At 38.5% G+C, this 21496-nt stretch overlaps 1 protein-coding gene across 2 annotated transcripts in view; it reads left to right on the top strand.

The window, feature by feature from the left end:
- The window catches only part of OXR1 (oxidation resistance 1), a 475322-nt gene that overhangs the window by 200705 nt on the left and 253121 nt on the right, over positions 1-21496 (top strand). For both annotated transcript variants that reach the window (XM_059901532.1, XM_059901530.1), the window contains exon 3: positions 20807-21003. In XM_059901532.1, coding sequence (XP_059757515.1) covers positions 20807-21003 — 197 coding nt within the window. The remainder of the gene's footprint in view (positions 1-20806; positions 21004-21496) is intronic.

Raw genomic sequence — 21496 nt, 5'->3', positions numbered from 1 at the left:
TAGCACCTAACACATGGGGGCGAGCTGCAGCCAAAAGCCCATCTCCTCACACACCAGTACTCAGTAATATTTGTGATTCAATAAATGACTAAATGAATATAGGTAATGGTAATATACATACATACATAATATTTAGATATCGTGTATATTATCCTAATAGCAACATTTGAACGAATATATTATCAACCTCAAGTTGTAAATATACAATAATACATGTCAAATTAATGTTATGGACAACTACAATAAAACTTCTTGAAATTGGGCAAATATTGAAAGTTTCAGAAAAGAAATAGAATTTGAACTAGTTTTGAGTGAAGACAAACACTTTTATAAATATAGAAAGAGAAGGAGAGGAAGGTAATTCATGTAGATGGAATTTGGTAGGATAATTATTTGAGATTTAACCTTAAGTTTTATTCCCCTTGAAGCCTTCCCCCAGTTTCCGGATAACTGCAGTTATCCGGTTCCTTAGTTTTCCTATCATAGAGAATTTTGCAGTGCAAAAAAGAAGTTGCTGAAAGTCTGCTCTTTCTTTTATAAAATCCTAAACTTGAAGAGATTATGCTATGTATCCTGGGGTAGGGTAGAAGAGAGAAGAGTTCTTTTGAGGACAGCTAAAGGAAAAAGAATTTTTCCCAAGGCAAAAGAATTCAGTCTAAGCTGAGAAGATGATGCTGTAGGTATTATTCATTTTTTTCTATGCCATGGTCCCCTCCAGTAGTTTGGTGAAAAGTATTGAAATTCATTTATCAAAACACTTTTTAAGATTGAGATATAGTAATATATATGTTTATTTATTATGTATAAAATAATAAGGTCTGGAAGCATAACTAATAATTACCTTGATTTCGATATAGTGATGAGCATGGATTTTTAGCTATGAAGTGATATAAAATATCTCTACTTTTTATTCATGATGGATTTATAGGTACTGCTAATATCAATACTATTGTAGTTTATTGCCTACATTTGTAATAGAAGGAAATGGTACATTTTCACTTAGAGGTTAATGAAAATAAAGATGTAAACATCCTCCCATCCAAGTCTATGGAACCCTTTGGTGTGGTCTCCAGGTTCAAAGGAAGGACTGAGCATCACTCCCAGGCAGCGCTTATCAGTCAGGAGAGTCTAGGTCAGTGGTTCTCAGTGTCTTGTCCCTGAACCAGTAGCATGAGCATCACCTAGGCACTTGTTAGGACTGTAAATTCTCAGGTCTTACCCCGGTCCAACTGAATAGAAACTCTGGGAACAGGGTCAAAAATCTGTGTTTTTACAGGCCCTCCAGGTGATTCTGATGCATGCTCAAGCTGGAGAAGCACTAAACTAAATTATAGTTTAGTAACAAACTAGCCCTAAATCTCAGTAGTATCCATATGAAACAGCATGATTTTTGATTTCACTCAAGTTGAATTTCCATCACGGTTAGGGTGGGTTCATTCTACTCCATGTCTCCTCACTTGGGATCCGGGTGGCAGAACAGCCACCATCTCCAGCATTATTAGTGCCAGAGGAGAAAGAAAAATGGAGGGTCTCACACTGGTGATTAATGGACCAAAAGTGATACACGGCACTTCCACTAACCACTAATTGGCCAGAACTCATCACGAGGCTCTACCCAATGGCTGGGGGACAGGAAGTGCCCAGTAGCCAGGGAGCTAGGGATGACTAACACATTATCAAGAGACAGCGAGATCTCAGAGAGGATGACCCACTAACACCCCACAGCCGCTCCAATTATTCCCACGTTTGTAGCAGACACGGAAAAAGCAGAATCACAGACCCTGAGGAAGCCATGCAGCCTGGAACAGTGGGTGGACCAATGTGAACCAATGTGACCACGAAGTCTATGACAAAGTAGACCAGTGACTGGGATGGGCCAAAGGAGGGGGCACTTCGTTTTATTTTGGCGATGCTTAAGACCCAGGGACTTTCGCACAACTCTGGGCAAGGAAGGAAAATACAAGAGTGACTGAGATTGAACTTCCTATTTCTGACACACCTGAGATTGTAGAGTAAACTTCATATCCACCAGAGCTGTTGTCTGTGTAAAGTGTACTAGTTCAGCACTTAATGCAGGACGTTTTAAAGGGTGATTTCTTAAATGCTTTTGATGATGATAAAATAAACTCTTTGGATACTTCAGCACTGACTAAATTGACATATTGACTTGGAAAGATTATAGGTCTGAGGTTTTTCTAAATTCGTATTGGGACTCAATTAATGGAGGAATGAGTCACTGGTACTTAATCATTTCTTTGTGATTGTGACAGGTAATTCTTTTTCATCAGTTATAAAATCTTACATTCAGCTGGCATTTTTCTACAATGTTCTCTACTTGCCCTGTGTTTGCCTCAAAATAAAGAGAAGTTATTAGCCATGTAATGATGAGAAAGTAGTCACAGTAAAAGTTGATCTAATACGGTCTTGTTAAAAAAAAAACCTGGCTCATCTGGTGAAGATTTTATTACTTGACCCTCTTGGAAATATCTTAGCCACTATGCCACCATAAATGTGCATTTGATGAAGATTGAAATCTGCAATTAAATGCTACATTTGTGTTTAGTAACCACGATTTTTTTCTGTTGCATTGTAATGTACAAGTAGGTGATTAAGCCCCTCGCCAATGGAGAAAAAGCTTCTGTAGAAGAATTTATGTGGTCACAATATATTTTTTGACGGGGTATCTTTATTGAATGTCTGAAAATGAGGTTTGACATATATGTTGGTAGAGAATATTTCACCTTCTCACTATGAAATGTACACATTATAATATCTGCCCACTTTGTCGCCCTGTTTTTCCCCAGGGGGAAAAACATGTGTGTATTGCACAGGAAAACTCTATGGGATTAGTTAGTATACTTTTAACTGAGTTCAAATGTCCTGGCTCATCTCTGACTTTTGTATATATGACTTGTGTCTTCTTATTGTAGTTCCCTGCTAGAAACTAGCTGATAATTGTCCTAAAGCAATAGCCACCGAAAGTTCTTATAGACACTCCTGGAAATTGGCATATATTGTTTGCTACGAATTCCATTTTGCAAAATTGTAATAAAATACAATTTTTAAGAAAATGGTACAAGTATATGAACATCCGGTTTTACATTTATTAAAAGCAAACATTTTTCTCAATGTGGTTTTGAGGTTTGCTGCCTAGATAATAAATCCACACATGGACTATTCCTTTAAACATATCCCAACACACTCTGTCTTATAAACAAATCAATCAACAGAGCATTTCAGATATAATTTTAAAAAACGCTATCTGCAGAAATAATAAAATTTTTGCTCACTAACAAATTTCATGAGAAGTTTGGAGCCCATATATTTTAGCTTCAATCAAATAAACCTTTGTATGAAATCCAGAAACTTTTAAATAGCAACATAGACCATAGGAATGCAGTTTAAGTCAGACTTTAAGACTGTTGTTTTAAATCATGATTGCATCTCTAGTTTCCATTCTCCTCACATCTTAAGGTGTGTGTGTGTGTGTGTGTGTGTGTGTGTGTAAATTAGACAATGCATCTTGGGATTCATTGTAGTATGTCACTTGAAAAACTTCTTCAAAAATGCTCGGAGTTGATTTTTTCTCCAAGACAGTTTCATTTGGCATTAGTTCACCTTGATCATCTTATATGGCAAGAAACCAACTGATGCAGGTTTTACCTCTCTGGCTAAAGAATGAGTAGATATTTTTAAAGTATGTAGTGTCCTGTTTTCTTTGACAACTGTAATTTTGCCCGGGAGGTAATTACCAGATTAACTGCTTGTTAATTACTACTTTTGCTTTGGGCTGATACTTATTCTCATGAAAAATGTTATTATTTCTGGTGGTCTCTGTTGAAGTCCAGTCCGTGAGGGTCATCCTAAGTCAGGGGGAAAAAAGCACGTGTTTAATATGAAATATATTCATTTTAATATCTTCACCTTCTGTGGCCCAAACCTTTGTGTAGCATGGTTTTGCTTTTTCTATTCTGTGTTGTCAGCACTAAAGTAACAAAATAGATTCTGCTCTGTGTGCCTAGAGGATTGTTTTCCCCAAAACCTGTATGGTATTTGCTTCCACTGTGCAGGAAAGATTAAAACACGCAATGGACTTATTACTGTCTCCAAAATTGCTGCTGCCCTTAATCAGCTGAGTGCATGACAAGAATTATGAACATGTTTCACAATTTTCCTTCTTCTTCCTTGATTCTTGAGTAGCACATAGAATCTTATTCAACATTTCCTGTTGGAGTAGAAAGGAAACATAGAAGTATAATTACAGTAGTTGGATATATGTAGTGAGATAAAGCAATATTTGGGTTCTAACTCCAGCAATACCCATGAAGTTAAATAGGAGAATATGTGGTAGAAAAAGAATTGTTCTTCCCCTAAAACTGACCTTCTCGTCACTGTCCAATCAGTGACTTGCCATTTTAAAGCTTTGTCTGAATAATAAGGCAGTATTTTTTTGCCTGTGAAGTGAGAAATGAATGTTAAAAATGTAGTCACTGAGCTTTCCTTTGCTTACTGTGACAAAACCAATGACCCAGGAATCATAAATGACCACTAATGTCTAGCTGCTGGCTGTAGTGCTCTATGGATTTTTGTGGTGCAAATTGTCATCGTGTGTAGACTACTTAGTCGAGTTCCTGAGAAATTACCAAAGAATTTCTTTAAAAAGGAAAAGTACAATCATCAAGGAAAAACACAGCAGATACTATACATGAAGTGCTACATTTAAGATGTCAGTCTTTTTCCTGTATATGTAAAAACCTCTGTAGAGAAGTTGTCATTTTTAAATGATGGAAAGCATATAATATTTCCTTCTAGTTAAACATCTCTGCAGGTAAACTGTCATTTTTAAATGAATGTGTCTAGTGTTTCCTTCTTAGTTAATGCAGAATGAAGTATTTGAGTTGTGACACAATTGCTCTACCGTCTAAAATTCTGTTCTAAGCACTGGAAATCTGTCAGCGAACAAGGCAGGTGAGCTTTCAGCTCTCACATCATTAATGAAGCGGTTCGGGACCACAGATCATTCACAAGAAAATATATCTACAATAAATAGTCTGAAGAAATTACCAATAAAATAGGGTGATGGGAGGAATTGACAACTTCAGGTTGGGTGGTAAAGAAGGACTTTCTCTAAAGAGGCTTTTGAGTTGAGACCTGGATGACAAGGAACCAGACGTGAATTTCTAGGGAAGGTGCGTTTCAAGCAGGGGGAGCTTCTGGTACAAAAGCTTTGAGACTAGTAAAGTGTCTAGGAACAGAAAAAAGTGTGGACACAACAGTGAATGAGGAGGAACGTAGAGATGAGGACAGTGAAATAGGCAGGGGCCATGTCGTGAAGGGTCCTGCAGGATTTGGTAAGTGGTTTAAAATCTATTCCGTGAAGATGAGAAGCCCTATGGGAAGGACTGACTTGATCTGAATTATGTTTTTAAAACAACAGTTTGCTCTTTGTGTGGAAAATGAATTGAGTAAGAGGAAAAAGCAGAAGCAGTAGGAGGCCGCAGTGGCATCCAAAGAAGGAAAGTGGTGGGTCGGCCAGGACATTCTTCTCAGGACTCTCCGAATTATCCTTGCTCTGAAATGCCTCTTACCTCTGCAAAATAAAAATGTTATCCATCTAAACACTTTCTGCTTCAATGCAAAAAAGGGAAGGATAGCATACTCTCTGCAGCTGTTTCCCATCCCAGAGCTGTGTCCCATCTCAGTATCCTTTTCTCCACATGGAGATTATTTTGAACCATCCAGGTGGTTTCGATCAAATTGTATACATGTAGAATATTATTCTTAAGCTCCAATACAACCCCACAGACACAAAGATTAACGTAAGCTGACTAAGGACATTTCAACTGCCGGGAGGTTAAGACAGTATTTAAATTCATAATCTGCAGTACTTTGGGGTTGAGCTATGACCTGCAAGATACGATTTACTGACCAATAAGAAAGACTTCATCAAGCTGGACTGTCATTCTGGAAGTGTTTCCTTATATACGATTCCTAGGTGCTGAAGCATCATTTTTAAAAAGCTCTGCTTTGGGAAATCAATGTGAGGGATTGTGTTAGGCAACACAGGCAGATCCAGCTTTACGGCTGTGTGCCCTGTGCAGCTGTACAGGGCCTGTGCCTGTCCGCACTTGGTTTTATGCTCTGCTGTCACTATCTTGAATTCTTACTACATTTTTAAACAAGGAACCTCGCATTTTCATTTTGCACAGGGAACCACAAATTATGTAGCTGGCCCTGATCACAGAGCTTGGAAAACTGTATGAAAATCTATCCCTCTGCTGTCAGGCATAGAGAGGTAGAGGAAGGAGTGGAGCACATTTGAATAAAGGGATTTTCTGGCAAAGGAAATTCATTGCCTGTAGAATCTGAGATAATCTAGTCCAGTGGTTTTCAAGTGCCTGTGTTCAGTCCACGCCTACCTGATTTTTACCTCTCTGTGGAAAAATAGGAACATGGACGAGGAGGCCCTCAGTTTTTTGTAAAGGTAAATTCGTTCAGCTGAGAGGTCTGCTCTTTATTCTGAAATTAGATTAATCTTGCCACTTTTGGTCTAACATGTTTTCTGTTTTGTAACATATTGGTAGCAGGTAGGAACTTTTAATTTAAAGCACTTCTATAAAATAAAACTTGACCACTTCATTTCAGCCTAATGCATCTTGACAAAAAACAAACAAACAAACAAAACACGCCACCCTATCCCTGTCTTCTGCTTTACCTTTACCTCTTTTTCTCTAATCCCAACCTCACTTTTCTCTTATTCTAATTATTCCCAATAGCAATGACACACAGTTCACAAATACTTGAACCTAATTTCTTAAGGTTGAGTAAAAGGTAATCAGAAATAAAGTCACATGAATATTAGAATTTATAGGTAAATCCAAAGTGGAGGACAGATTACCCTCCTGTAACCAGAGTACTTATAATTCTGTTTTATAAATCCATCCACTTTTGTGTCCTAAAGGAAAGCAACAATTTTCATCTTGGTATCCCCAACACTTAGCATCGTGCATTAGGCTCAATAAGCCTTCAATTGAATATATTGAAAATAAATTTTTAAAAAATATATATTATATTATATTATGTTATATTTAACTGGAAATGTTCCTGAAATGGAGGAGTGTCTCCATTCTATCACCTTAAGAAGGGTTAATAAAGGTGCATTGCATCTGTAGCAGGAAGTTAAAATTAGACATCTTCTCTGGTTCATCTGGATCTAAGACACCCGATACTCACACATTTTGAAATGAGGTGTGGAACCGCCAGATCGAGATTTGAGAAGCTGATGGCCAGGGACTGTTTTGTGACTCCTAGCTGAGCACCCACCGCCAGCTGATATACCAGTTTGGAGATTAGAGCAGGGTTTTTAGAGAGAGGTGCTGGAGCTCTGGGAATCTTGTCCTATCCCAACCCCCAGCCTCACCTTAAATCTGTGTATGGGGCTTCATTGGGACAACCCAGAGAGCTTGGGGAAACAATGGGTTAGACTTTGACTCAACCATGAGAAATCAAAGAGTAGGGAGAATCTGACACAGGGATACAAAGAGCTGCTATCTCGTGAGTGTGCTGAAACTTACAGGTCAAGGAATGTTTGTTTCTTGTTGGCAAAATGTGGCAGAGAGAGAGAGACCTGGCCTGAAAGGGTCTTAGATCTTGTCGAGGAGGGCTGTTTGGGGGAAATAACATGGCAGTGTATGTGAGGGCTGGTATAGGAGCTACTAGGGCCCAGTGAGAAGATTTGCGTTCACTCAAAGAGAGGAAACTGCAGAGGAGGGATCTCCAGTGAGGAGTGGATTACAAAGAACCTATAAAATATCCCACCTGACGAGAGAAAGAGGTGGCTTTAAACACCTAACAAAAGGCAGAGCGCTGATGCCCACAGCTAAGATCCCTGGAACATAGTACAGTGCCTGGAACATAGATGGGAATCAGCGGATATTCGGTGAACACAAAGAATGTAAACTTGTTGGGCAAATATCACAGGGGTAATATCCAGCATGGCACAGATGAGAATGATGAGGTCAGGTTAAGTGTGTTAAGTCAGGTTTAGTCCTAGTTACGGCAGAATCTAGTCGAGAGCACTATTCTGAATAGGTGCTCAGCACAGCACTGTGTGGCCATTACCAGGTTTGTGATGTAAAGCAACTAAGAGTTCATAAGAAGACTCCAAGGCGGTCTTTCCTGGGGTACTTGTATGTACCTGGTTATTCGGTTTATCCTTAGGTGATGTCAAGCCTTTAATGGTGACTACTGTGTGCCCGGCAGGATACAGGGCACTGGTGGTTCAAATATAAATAAGACAATCCCTGGCCTCAGGTAGCTTATAGTGTACAGGTTAAAGGCAGTAATTGGTCATTTACTTAATATATAGCATGAGCTCAAGAAATATTGGTTCCAGTAATGCCACTGTGAAATCAAGTGGTTGAACTCAGCTTCCCTGAGTTCTACAATCTACAATTAAGTATAGATTGCTACTTTTTGCCATCATCAGATTTTATTTCTTATTCTTTAACAATGATTGACTGAATATACTATTTTAAATAGAGTTATGTAGGTATTTCTATCAGTCTTTAATGTAATTAGACATTAACATATATGGATATATTTTTTTCTACTGCCCTTTTCTTCCTGGCTTGTTAATATGTAATATTTTGCTTCTGTGCATTCAATCTCCATTTGATTTTTCTCCTAATGTAATTTACTACCTGCAGAAATATGACGCCTGGAAAATACAGGAATGAAATGCCCATTAGCATAATGCCACTGTATCAACACATGTTTTAAAGGGTCTTCTAGCCCAAGCCTATTTCTTAGATGATGCATTCAACCATAATTTTCAGCCTTTGAAATTAGTCCTTCTCATAGATCTGGAGACAGCTCTCTTTTCACACAACTGTTATGAATATTGTGGTTTTCTAACCAAAGAGATGTGACAGTAATTTCTTAAGAAAGATTTGGGACATTGTGACTGGTCCAAACTAAAAATGAAAGAAGAGGGAGAGAATAAACATAACCTCATGCCCTGTAAGTCTTCTGAGTGAAGACATGTCTGGAATTTATGCAGAGGAATTATTTACTTATTTCTTCATCGATTCACTTATTCGTGTAGTAAATATTTTTGATGTGCACATACTGTGCAAGGCACGTGGTAGATGGATAAAGGAGATGTGCTTCCAGGCCCACCAGAGTGAACAGCAAAGTGAGAGAGACAGAAGAGAGAAAAGTAAACAGGAACAAATGTATCATTAGACTTGGTGATAAATACCCTGAGAAGCAGATGAGCAGAGCGCTAAAGCACAGCTTGAGTGGGGCTGGGAGGTAGGAGATGAGAGACAACCTACTTAGAATCATGGGAGATGGGGTTTCTGAGGAGAGTTAAAAAATGAGAAGCAACCAGCAACTCAAAAGAGTCATAGGAAGTAGCATGTGCAAAGGCCCTGAGGAAGGAAAGAGCTTGGCGTGTTTGAGAACCTTGAAGGACACCAAGGGGACTGGCACATGAGCAAGAAGAATAGCCCAAGATGAAGTAGGAGATGGAGAGATGCAGGGACTTACGGACCATGGAAAGCAGTTGAGAAATTCATCAGATCACACTGGGGAGCCGTTCAGTTCTTTGGAGCAACAGAATAGCCTATCTCCTTTAGGCTTAAATGCTTGTTATGGCTGCTGCAAGAATAGGTAGGAAAAAAGGAAAGTCTAACAGGGGGACCAATATGGAGGCTGTGGCAATAATCCAGAGGGCTGGTGACTAGGGAGGTGGGAGTGGAGATGGAGAGAAGTGGAGAGGCTGAAGGTATAATTCGGGAAGGCAGAATGGAGAGAATGTGTTGATGAATTAGAATTGGAGAGTGTTGCAAAGGAAGGGAACAAATATAACTTCCAGTTTTCCGGCTTGAATAACTGTAGGTGTTGGTGCCATTTGCAAAGATGGAGAAGACAGGAAGGAAGGTTGAGGCAAATTCAGGAATCAACAATTTGTTTAGGGACATGGTGAGTTTAAGATGTGCCGCAGGTAATCGATAATGCCAAGTAGCTAGTTGTATATTTAAGTTTGCTGTTCTGGGGAAAGTTTGAGCTGGAGGTGTAAAATGTGGGAGTTTTCAGCATATAAATATTTCTTCCCAAGGGAATGAATGAGAACATCTAGGGAGATAGTGAACGTTAAGCGAAGGGAGGCCCAGCTCTGTTAGGCCCCTGGATATTCCAGAATTTAGGGTTGAAAGGGAAAAAAAGGAACTCTTTAAGGAACAGTGAAAAAAAAGGAATATTAGAAGTATTGTGTGTCAGGGGCTCTAAGCTAGGATGTTTCAACACAGAGGGGCCGTTAAAAAAAAGTTGAGGACTTATATGTACCAGTGCATATCATGCTGAATATTTATATGGATGATGTTATATTATCCTTTTAATAACCCTTCAAGGTAAGTACAGTTATTAAACTCATTTTACAAATGAGTAAACTGTAGAGAGATTAAGCAATTTGCCCAAATTTTGGACGCAGGCTTCTAACTCCAGAGTCTTACCCTTTGTGCCATCCACCTCTACAAACACATCCTGTGACTAAAAGACTAAAAAAGAGATGAAAACCAAAAAAAGTAACTTTTGACTGCTTGAAATGATTGAAAACCTAAATGAGTTGTTTTGTGAGAGTGGTATTGGAGAGGGTTGTGCAGTGATGAAGAGATGAAGCCGAGTGCTGTGGAACAGAGAAGGGAAGTCAAGAAATGGGATGGTAGCCTTAGGAAGAAAACAGCTTCTTGAAGGGATGAGAGATTTTAGCACCTGGTTGAATGCTAGTGGGAATGGTTTAGCAAAGAGGGGGAGATTCATGACCAGGTTGGAAGCAGATAACCTAGGAGTAAAGTTGAGAAAGTGATGTAGGAGGAACGTCATCTGCCTTGCCTGCATCCCTTCCTGTGTGTGTAAAATAGAAACTTCCTTCCTTTCTGAAGGATTTAGAAGAGACCTTTGGCTCTCTGTATCTATGCCTCTCCAAAGGAAGAAGAGCAACTTCTCAAACTGTGAAAAGGACTGCAGAGGTCTGGCCCCACCTCCTCTGCCTTCTCTCTTTGGGATGTGGTACCCACAGCATCTTTGTGATGTTCTCTGAACATGGAGCAGCCTCACCGGGATACTGCTTCTCCAAGCTGCCAGCTTGTAATGGAGTCCTTGACTCCTGTCTTTATTTCTCAGTTGGTTCAGGATTTACAGAGGGAAGAGAGTAGTTAGTACATTAAAACCTCAGGTATAGAGAGAGGATGCTGTTGGATTCAGAGAACACATGGAGAGATTAGCTTTAACAAGAGGAGGACCATACCCTTTTCTGTAACAGGAAAAATGTTTTAAATAATAGGGAAAGATAAATGTAGGTTTATAGAGTTGCTATTGGGAAGAATACAGTGACTAATGTAATTTTAAACATTTTATAGTATGTTTATCTGAAGAAAGTGTAAAATCCAACTTTGCTGTATTGGGGGCACACTTCATAGACCTCATGTGTTAAACCACTATTATCTGAACAGAAGAAAACTATAACAGGTTCCCCAGTGATCTTCAAACTGGGAGAGGGCACATGGTTGCCCTATTCTAGGGTAGCTAATTGGAGTCTACATAGGACAGTTTAAAGAAAATCCTTTTCAATCAGGAATACCCTCAGTAATGCAATCTTACACTTAAAAACAAGAAGGCATCATTTTCATTTGAAAATATTTAGGATGACAATAGGATGGGTTGGTTTAAAGAGGTAAAGAAACAATGGATTAAATGAAGTGATGTTTTCCACCAAGCTCCTGAATTAATATGTAAATAAGAGACCTATATTTTTGAACTTCTTTTCCTGTTTCTCATGTATTCATTTGGGGAAATTAAGATGGGAGATTTTTGTGCTACATTGGCATTTTAACTATAAACCATTGCGCTTTGGCCCAGATTATTGTTACCTGCAGAAGCTATCTTGATTAAATTTGGAGTTGCCTTATGTTGTGCGTAAGCAAAACTACATATGCTTTATACAGATAGTTTGTAATAGGCCCTGTTAAAAATAGATTCCTTTAATCAGCAATGTTGGATAGAAGCCTAAAGTCTTAAAATAGTCTTATTTATTCTGATTTCCTTCTTCCTAAGATGAATAAACAGAATGCAATCGATATGGCAATAGCATGTTACAAATCATTTCATCAAAGGTAATAAAATTAAATTCCATCTCTGGGAGTTATTACAGAAGACTGTTGAACGTTTACAAGAATTTGACTTCCAAATCCTTCAAGCCCTAATCTTTGGATTTGCATAACGTGTTTCTACTTTCAGGATTTTCCAGTCGAAAGGCTTTGAAGTTCCAAGGCAAAAACTGAAATAAATTGGAAATCTGTGTAATTTCAAAGTGAATGCTTACAATATAATGGTATAATTGGAAAGTACATGGAAGGGGAAACATAACATTTTACTACTATTGACTTAATTTTTGGAAACTTGATAGTAGAAAGATAATATGCAAAATTCTTAATGAGTGGTCAAAAATATAAAGTAGAACTTTCAAATCAATAAAATTATTTAATATTAGATTACTTTAAAACAGTAGATCCTGAACTTGAACCCCAGTTTTTGATTCCAGAGTCCTTGCTCTTTTCACTTCTTCATGCCACCACTGAAATTTTTTGCATGGGGATGTCAATTTATCAAGACTACAGAGTGTATTTTTAGAAATTACAAAGCTGAATTTAGTGAAAAAAGAAGTAAAATACTGTTCAGATTTATCATACTACTGATAATGGAGGTGGAATAATTTCCTTTGTCTAAGCTTCAAAACATTACCATGATCTGATGGGAAAGAGGCTGTATTACGTGAATGTACTAAATTGATTATTATATCTGCTCCCAAACTGTCCAAAGTTACTTATTCTCTTAGTTTGTTTGCATGTATTTTATACATGAACTTGCTTGCATTTTTGTGTTATCTCTTGTGGCTTTTTCCCATGATGAAACCACTCATTCATTTAACTATTTATGACGTGCCTTCTGTATGCCAAGAGCTATATGCTAAGTCCTAAGAATGAAATGGTGAACAGACTGAATTTCTGTGAATGCAGGAATTCAGTTGATCTGGTGGTGAGTATTCCTGATGAAAAATGCTTCTCTCCAACCTCTTTTCTCTGGGCTGGCATAAGCATGGGGATATAAATAAACCAGCTGGCAAACTTCAAGGACTTGGATGTCTTTTTCATGAAAGGTCAATAAGAAAGGCTAACCTTTTACATTAGGATTTATTGAACTCTGTAGAGGCAGATTGGTTTTGGATTTAATTTCTAGTATTTTTGTTACAAAATTAGGTATGATAGTAATGTATTCATGTATGCTTCTATATGGTTGATATTATGTACACTGGCCTTGCTCTTCACAGAGGTGAATTCAATTGCATTTAACAAGAGAATTTCTAGCAAACCATTTCTACATATCATTGCACCTGTGGCTCAAATCTTGAATTTTCTGTGCTCTGAATCTCCAAGATAGGAAAGTATAAATCTCTTAGAATGAATACAGGGCTAGAAACATCTTATTATAACAAGGTCTCTAGTTTTGGTGTCCCATTAACTGTTCCAATACCAGTTTGTACTCCCAAATGATAATTCTGTTGAAACTTTTTGCATTGGTTTGGAATTGTAAAAGAAGACTGTATAATCCCTGATCCCATGTTAATGATATTTTCTGTCTTAATCCTTGTGTTTAGGAACACGAAGAATAGATTGGCCACAGCAATTATAGAGGAGGCTGTAATTGGCATACCCCATACCCCAAGGGATTGTTTTCTTGTTTTAATGCATAGGTTTCCAATCTGTCATTTCTTCTGCTTGGACTTCTGAATATGCTTGTTTTTTGATGGTTTTGTGTTTTGTTTTTAGCTGCTGATTTTTAGTCAGACTTTACAGCAGGGGTAACAAAAGCCCTTAATTTTGCAGCGTGAAAATTCTTTAGGCATTCACTCTCAAAAGCTCTTTTTGAGTGACTTGACATTTTTGCAGCACACAGTATCCAACTTTGAAAATCTACATTCTCAGCAGCTTTACTACTTTAAAAAATATCCTTACATTAGCTCTTTTAGGAAGCAAGGAGACAGCTTTGCTAACAGTAATGAGTTGTGCAAATCACAGATGGTCTTCTGGTTGGAAATTACTGGAAAGGACTACAAGCATTGAGTCTTTGGGGCATAGCCATTCACATGCATCCACGTATGTATGTGTACATGTACATTTGTGTAAGTATACAACAAATAAATGGGGCAAAGAGGGAATTCGTATAGCTACTACTGGTACTGCAGAGTTCTGTGGAATTTTACAAAGTACTTTCATTGAAATTAATGCATTTTCTGTTCACAGTAACTCTCTTGGGTCAAGTAGGCAGATAGCATGAATGCCACCATTGTGGGTAAGAAAGTAGAGACCCAGACAGTCCAAGTTCTTGTCCGAAGTCACATGACTGATGAGTGTCAGAGCTGAAATTTATCTCTGTCTCGTAATTCTAAAGTATGGCTTTTTGGTCAAAATGTCCTGGTTGGATTCCAGCTTCCCTAATTTTTAGCCTCCCAACCAAACTTTTCGTATGCCATAGGGAATATTCCCCTTATACTGTAGTAGATTTCCCCAACTGTTGCTATTATTGCTATGGGCATCCTAATACTATATAGTAAATGATTAATTGAAGGTTCGTTTTTTTCCCCAGATAGCTACAGAGCTCAGGAACATATCCAATTAGTTATAATAAATGTACGATTTAAATTCACTTGATGGGAGAAGTAATTCCAGTTAAGAACTCAAGTTAAATGAATTTTTTTTTCTTATGTATTTAAGTCATACCAGGGTTTAGTTTAGGCTTAAGGTAGAGTTCTATTATGCAGTATTCAAACAAGTTAACAAAACTGTTAAAAGATGCAGAGCATGACAGGCAAAGAAAGATGAAAAGCATTGCTTAGCTATGACTTGGAGGGAAGATGATTGAAGGGTGGAGATAGTGGGAAGGTGAAAATCCCCACAATGTGAGAGGGAAAGGGAAGGTAAGACAAAAGAGTATGACAGGTAATAAACCAGAGTAATAAACATCTAAATGTGAACATGCTTAGAGAAAGCTTCTCCATGGTGAAAGCCATTGAAATAGAGGATTGACCCACATCTTGGGGAGAAGTCCTGTGTGGTGAGCAGCTTAAAGCCACATTCACTCACTGTCGGCACAAGTCCTGGGCTCCAGATGTCCATTAAATCCTTTAAGCCAGAAGATTCATGTATTCTACTCCGTGATTTTGAAAATGAGTGGAAGATTTCTTATGTTTCTGGTAAAGTCGAAATAAGTTAGGCAAGAAAAAAATCTAGCTGATGACTATGAGATTAATTCTGTTTAAATTGGTTGGAATTGAAAGTTTTCTGCCATTCCTTTTTTTTCTCTAGTTCCTGTGACCTCACCTTTCATCATCCGCCTACAGGGCTTCTCCTGCTCCTTGGAGAACTGGTTGAAATCGGCATGAACCCTATTTTTACAGAGTTGGAGAGGCAAAAACCCTCCTCACACTTGCTTTCTAGTGCTTGTCCTTACTTCCTCCTGATTCCCTGGTCTCTACCTCCGCTTACGAGTTTGCTAATTTAGGTCCACTCCACACAGATTAAAAATATGTATAACTCAAGTGAACTATCCAATGGATTCAGTTGTTTTCCAAAAGATTTGGGGGCTCTCACAGGAAAAATATCATATTACACACCACCCAAAGGACTCCCATTTAACGTGTCTTCTCTTGTTATCTTCCACTCCTTCACCAAAATCCACACTACAGAAAAGGTGAAGCCCCCTACAGAATGTAATGTAATCCCTATAGGCTCAATGTTTAAAGTTGTGCAGCAGGGAAAGATCCTAAGAAACTGATATAATTTCCTCAGCATTCATAGAAGTTTGAACAAAATTATATCCCCTTACATCATCATAAAGAGATTGGAACTTGCATCCTGTACAGGTGCTATGCTAGGTACTTTCCTACAGGATGTTGACTTAATTCTCAGAACCTTCCTGGGTATGTTTTATCCCCATTTTATAGATGAGGAAACTGAGTCTCAGAGAAGTGTCCAACATTGTTCCCATGCTGAAAGGAGGTAGTGGGATATATGTTTGGAGGAGTAGGAATAGTTCTTTTTTGTTCAAGAACAGAGGAACAAGAAAAGACAAAGATTATGAAACACCAGATGGTCTGCCTATCAGAGCCATGCCAAGAGGGATGGCTCCTTCTATTCATTTCCTTTTCCCCATCTAAGATGTCGACACTTATTTTCCTTTGGAAATGCAAAGCACATTAAACAAAGATCCTTTCGGTGCCTATTAAGGGATTATTTTTGTCTCTATTTGTAGTGCTTCATTTATCATCAATGGGTATTTTATCTCATGTACAACTACATAGGCCATTATGCTATATTTACATTTGTTTAACACATTTAATTAAGAACATTGTTAAAAATGTAAAAAGACTTCCCCTTTCATGAAATTTGGAAATTGAAGGTAGCATTTAGCAGGTTTCCTTGTCAACCACAGTAGTCATTTTTAGAATCCTTAAAGGAGTAATTCAATTACCCACACAGTTCTGCTTTCTAAGATCGTGCAAATGGAAGTCTTTTCTTAAGCAAGCCCACAAAGTTACTAGCAGTATTCCAGACTCCAGCAACAACATGAAAACATGATACCTTTCAAGTCTTGATTGGAAAGAGTGTCTGTTGGGGAAGGGCAGAAAGAAGAGGGAAAATACAGAAAGTCTTCTGGCTGCTTGCCTTTGTCCTTTGCTCATTCCAAAGAGGCTATAAAAGGAGTTGTGGGACACTTAGGTGTTTGAAGTGTTGGAGAGCTTCATTAATTATAGTATCTAGCCCTTTATCAAACATAAGATCCATTGTTTTTTTTTTTTTTTTTTTTTAAAAACACTTTTATTATTTATTTATTTATTGGCTGTGTTGGGTCTTTGTTTCTGTGCAAGGGCTTTCTCTAGTTGTGGCAAGCGGGGGCCACTCTCTTCATCGCGGTGCGCGGGTCTCTCACTATCGCGGCCTCTCTTGTTGCGGAGTACAGGCTCCAGTCGCGCAGGCTCAGTAGTTGTGGCTCACGGGCCCAGTTGCTCCGCGGCATGTGGGATCTTCCCAGACCAGGGCTCGAACCCGTGTGCCCTGCATTGGCAGGCAGATTCTCAACCACTGCGCCACCAGGGAAGCCCAGATCCATTGTTGATATCCTCCAATGGGACACATAAATTTAGTAACTCTGATCAATTCTAAAACAGACCAACATAAGATATAAACAATTTCTGGTGATGAAATAATCTGCTATGTGAATTGGAAATAAAACTTGTCACATTTACATTTTGAAAATAATCTTTGTTGAGAACTAGAGAGCGGTTGAATTTCTTTCAGTAAAATTTAGCACTTTTCCTTTCAATCCCTACTCCTCTGCACCCCTCTCCCCCCAGAAAACTTGCTTTATACTGAAACTCAAATTTAATTTTGAAATAAAGTTTATAGGATGAACTCTAGAAAATTAACCTTTTTGTAAGTGAATATGGTTAAATATTGGTGATTTCTTAGAGTTTGTAGGGTTCAGTGTAATATTTTTAGTATAGTCTAAGTCTTTGTGTCTAAGTGCAGTTTTCGGAAAGCCACATTGGGACAAATTAACATTGCTGCTTTGGTGACCCCCAGCTTATTTCTTAACTTCTTGTTAATCTTAATGCCTTCTTGAGCTGCATGTAGTACTCCCTTAACTTTTAGTTCCAGTCTACAAACTCCAGACTAAGACAAGAATGATGTTATTGGAAGACCAAGGCATTAATAAATACATAACCCTGTACAAAGTAAACCCTTGTTTCCTTAAGTATGCTGTACATTACGACATACTTGGTTGTATGTTGATTTGTATGTTGTAGGTAATTTTTGGTGGTGATTCCTTGAAGGACATTGCATGCAGTTTGCTTAAGTTGGAAATACAGCCTTCAACCTAATTTCAACAAAGCAACCAAAGTGATTCTTTTAAAATACAGTCATTGTGCCATTTCTCCTTTGCTCACATCCTCTCCTGGCCTCATTCTTGAATGACCTTGAAGCTCTGTATAATCTGTCCTCTTTCCCCTGCTCCCCAGCGCCATCTTGTTGACCTCATCTCCTGTTTCTCTTCCCCTCCCTTTTTCTGTTCCAGCCACTTTGTTCCTCTAACACAAAAAAACTGGTTCCCCATTTGCTGAAATGCTGCTCCCCAAATATGCTCGTGGCTCCTTCTTTCAGGTCTCTTCTCAAAAGTCTGATGGTGTGAAAGCACTACCTTGGCTCACCTTTATATAATAGTATGCATGTACACCTCTGTTCACTATCCCTTTTACTCTGCTTTATTTTAATCCACAGTACTTTTTGCCACCTGATTTGTTATATATTTGTTTCTTTCTTTGCTTATTACTTGTCTCCCTCCATAAGAATGAGGATTCCATGATGACAGGTATTTTGCCTCTTTTGCTCACTGTGTATCCGTGGTACCCAGTAGAGTACCTGGTGCAGAGTAGCCATTCAAGGAATGAATGAATAGTCCCTTTCAGTTCATGAAAAGCAGGGGGATGGGGATAGGGAATAGCCATCCCCAGCGAGGAAAGGATCCTTCTTTAGATTCACTCTACTCTGGCCATCTTTGGGAGGCTAGAGGCCAAGACTTTCATTCTATTTCTTTCTACTGTCACCTTTTTGTAGCAAGCAGCCATTCAGTAACTATATGTAATCTTCACTGTAAATGAATAAGTTAAAAATTCAGTCAGTTTCAGATGGAGACTTTTTATTGGAGTATATGGTATACTCAGAAAAGATGCAAAAACCACAGACCATTAGATTTTCACAAAGTAAATACATCCTGGTACCCAGAACCCAGATCAGGAAACAAAGTAGTACCAGAATCCCAGAAAGCCCTTCATGTCTCTATCAATGTCATAACTCCCCAGCAGTTATCCTATCCACACTTCTAATATCATAGATTGTTTTGCTTCTATCTGAACTTTATATAAATGGAATCCTACAGCATGTGCCTTTATGTATCTGTCTCCTTTTCTGAACATTATGAAAACCATCCATGTTGTTGCAAGTAGTTGGAGTTTGTTCATTTCCATTGCTGTATAAAATCCATTATATAAGTATCATCATAACTCACTTACGCATTTCTACTGTTGGTAAGACATTTGGGCTGTTTTTGATATTTGTGTATTACAGATAGTGCTTCTGTGAATACTCTCAACTGGGTCTTTTGGTGACCACACCTATATTTGTGTAGGATAAATTCTAAGAATACAATTGGTGACTCAAAAGATGCATGCCTTCAGCTAAGCGGGCATTTGCCCAAAGTGGTCACCACCATCAGTGTCCCAGAATTCCAGTTGCTCCTTATCACCATACTTCATGCCATGTCTTTGACATTTTAGCCCTTTTGGTAGATCTATTCATGAGTGCAATGTGGTCTTAGTTTGTATTTCTCATGACTAGTGCTGTTGAGCACTTGTTAATATATTTGTTGGCAATTTGGATAAAGCGAGTCAATTTTCATGAATATTAAGTAGGTAACATAGGTGGTATGTGAAGATGGCAGATATCCTACAGGTGATAATTAAATGACTAAAATTGAGTAAACACTGCTTTCATTATAGAATCTTCTACTAATTGATATATTCTATTTCTTTAACAAAGCTTTTGCTCTGGTAAATTCAATTTAATAAACGCTTATTGAGAGCTCATTATGAATAACCTCCCATGCAGAATGGTGTCAGGCCACCAAGATCTATGTCATTGAAAGCTGCCCAGAGGAGACCACATCTAAGCCGAGTCTAGAAGCAGGAGCAGGGTCTGACCGTGGGGCAGAAAGTGGAAGCTAATATACTGGAAAAGCTTGAATAAAACCTGCAGGTGTGAAGGTGTATGAAACTTTCAGGAAATTCCAAATTGGCAGGTGTGACTACCATAACTGATAAAGAAAACTGCCAACGAGCTTTCTGTAGGGAATTAAGACTTGAAAAATGACACTTAACATTAGCCTCCAGAAGAACCAAGGGCCCAGAGTAAGCTGGGCTTAGGGTTCAGTTACATTACAAATATCAAGTTGTGTAGCTTGAAGTATTTGAATTTACCTCATATCATTTACCAATTATTTTTATACCAAGAGAAATGTTCTCATACTTAAGTGGCCTTTTGCTTTCCATGTTAGGCCTGATGTCAGCTCTCTAAAATGCAGGAGTGAGCAATACATTTATTGTCATTGAGAGTATCTGGAGAAACAGTATAAACGCTATAATCTTTCCAGCTAAGATGCTGTTACCAATGAAACAGAAAAGCACTGGCAGCCTCTAGTTATACAGATAAGCATTTCATTATTCTTTTCTGGGTTGAAATTATTTATTTCTAACTAATGTTTTACTATAGCATTAAAAAACACTCCTTTCAAAACTACAAGCAATAGTCAAATGCATTGTCTTTGTCTGAAGTTACATTTTATTTGCTATTCAAAAAATAAAGGTCTTTTTTTATCACCTTACATTTTAATATATTTTAGTGAAACCTTTCAGAATGATTAGACAGAAGATTTTCTTCCCCACTAGTTTCAAGAATATTTGAAGAATTTAAAATACTGTAGGGAAGGTCTGTAATTTCTGTATATACCTTGTTCTCTTTCAAGGCCGAGTATAACTCAGTTGTTGAAAGAAATTATGGTGGAGATAAATGTGAAGAAAGTGTGTCTTTCTCTAGAGTCAGTAATTACAGCATGTGGTATTCTTTACCTGTAGGTTGAAGAAAAGGTCCCAGTCGGTGGATATTACTGCTCCAGGGTTCAACCCTTTGGCTGGTGCAGGAAAGCAAATGCCACAGGCCAGTAAACCCACCACACCCAAGACGCCCATCATTGAAGAAGAGCAGAACAACGCAGCAAATTCCCAGAAGCATCCTTCCCGAAGGAGTGAGCTGAAGCGGTTCTACACCATTGGTGAGCACCACGATTTATGCAAGTGAATAGATGGGGTCGATCCAAACAGCACAGTGAATGTGCAGGGCTGTGGTTAAATGCCCCTTGTTTATATAACGTGTACAGTCCGCCCTCAGTATCCACGGGGATTGGTTCCAGGACCATTCAGGGACACCAAAATCCAAGGATGCTCAAGTCCCTTATGTAAAATGGCATAGTATTTGCATATAACCTACACACATCCTCCCATATACTTTACTTATTTATTTATTTATTTATTTATTATTTTATTTTATTTATTGTTTTTGGCTGCATTGGGTCTTCATTGCTGCGTGTGGGCTTTTCTCTGGTTTTGGCGAGCGGGGACTGCTCTTTGTTGCAGTGCGTGGGCTTCTCATTGCGGTGGCTTCTCTTGTTGCGGAGCACGGGCTCTAGGCGCACGGGCTTCAGGAGTTGTGGCACATGGGCTCAGTAGTTGTGGCTCGTGGGCTCTAGAGCACAGGCTCAGTAGTTG

This window comes from Balaenoptera ricei, chromosome 17 (assembly GCF_028023285.1).
Source record: "Balaenoptera ricei isolate mBalRic1 chromosome 17, mBalRic1.hap2, whole genome shotgun sequence".
Taxonomy (NCBI): domain Eukaryota; kingdom Metazoa; phylum Chordata; class Mammalia; order Artiodactyla; family Balaenopteridae; genus Balaenoptera; species Balaenoptera ricei.
Note: the sequence above shows the minus strand (reverse complement) of the source record. Positions and strands in the feature narration are given on the sequence as shown.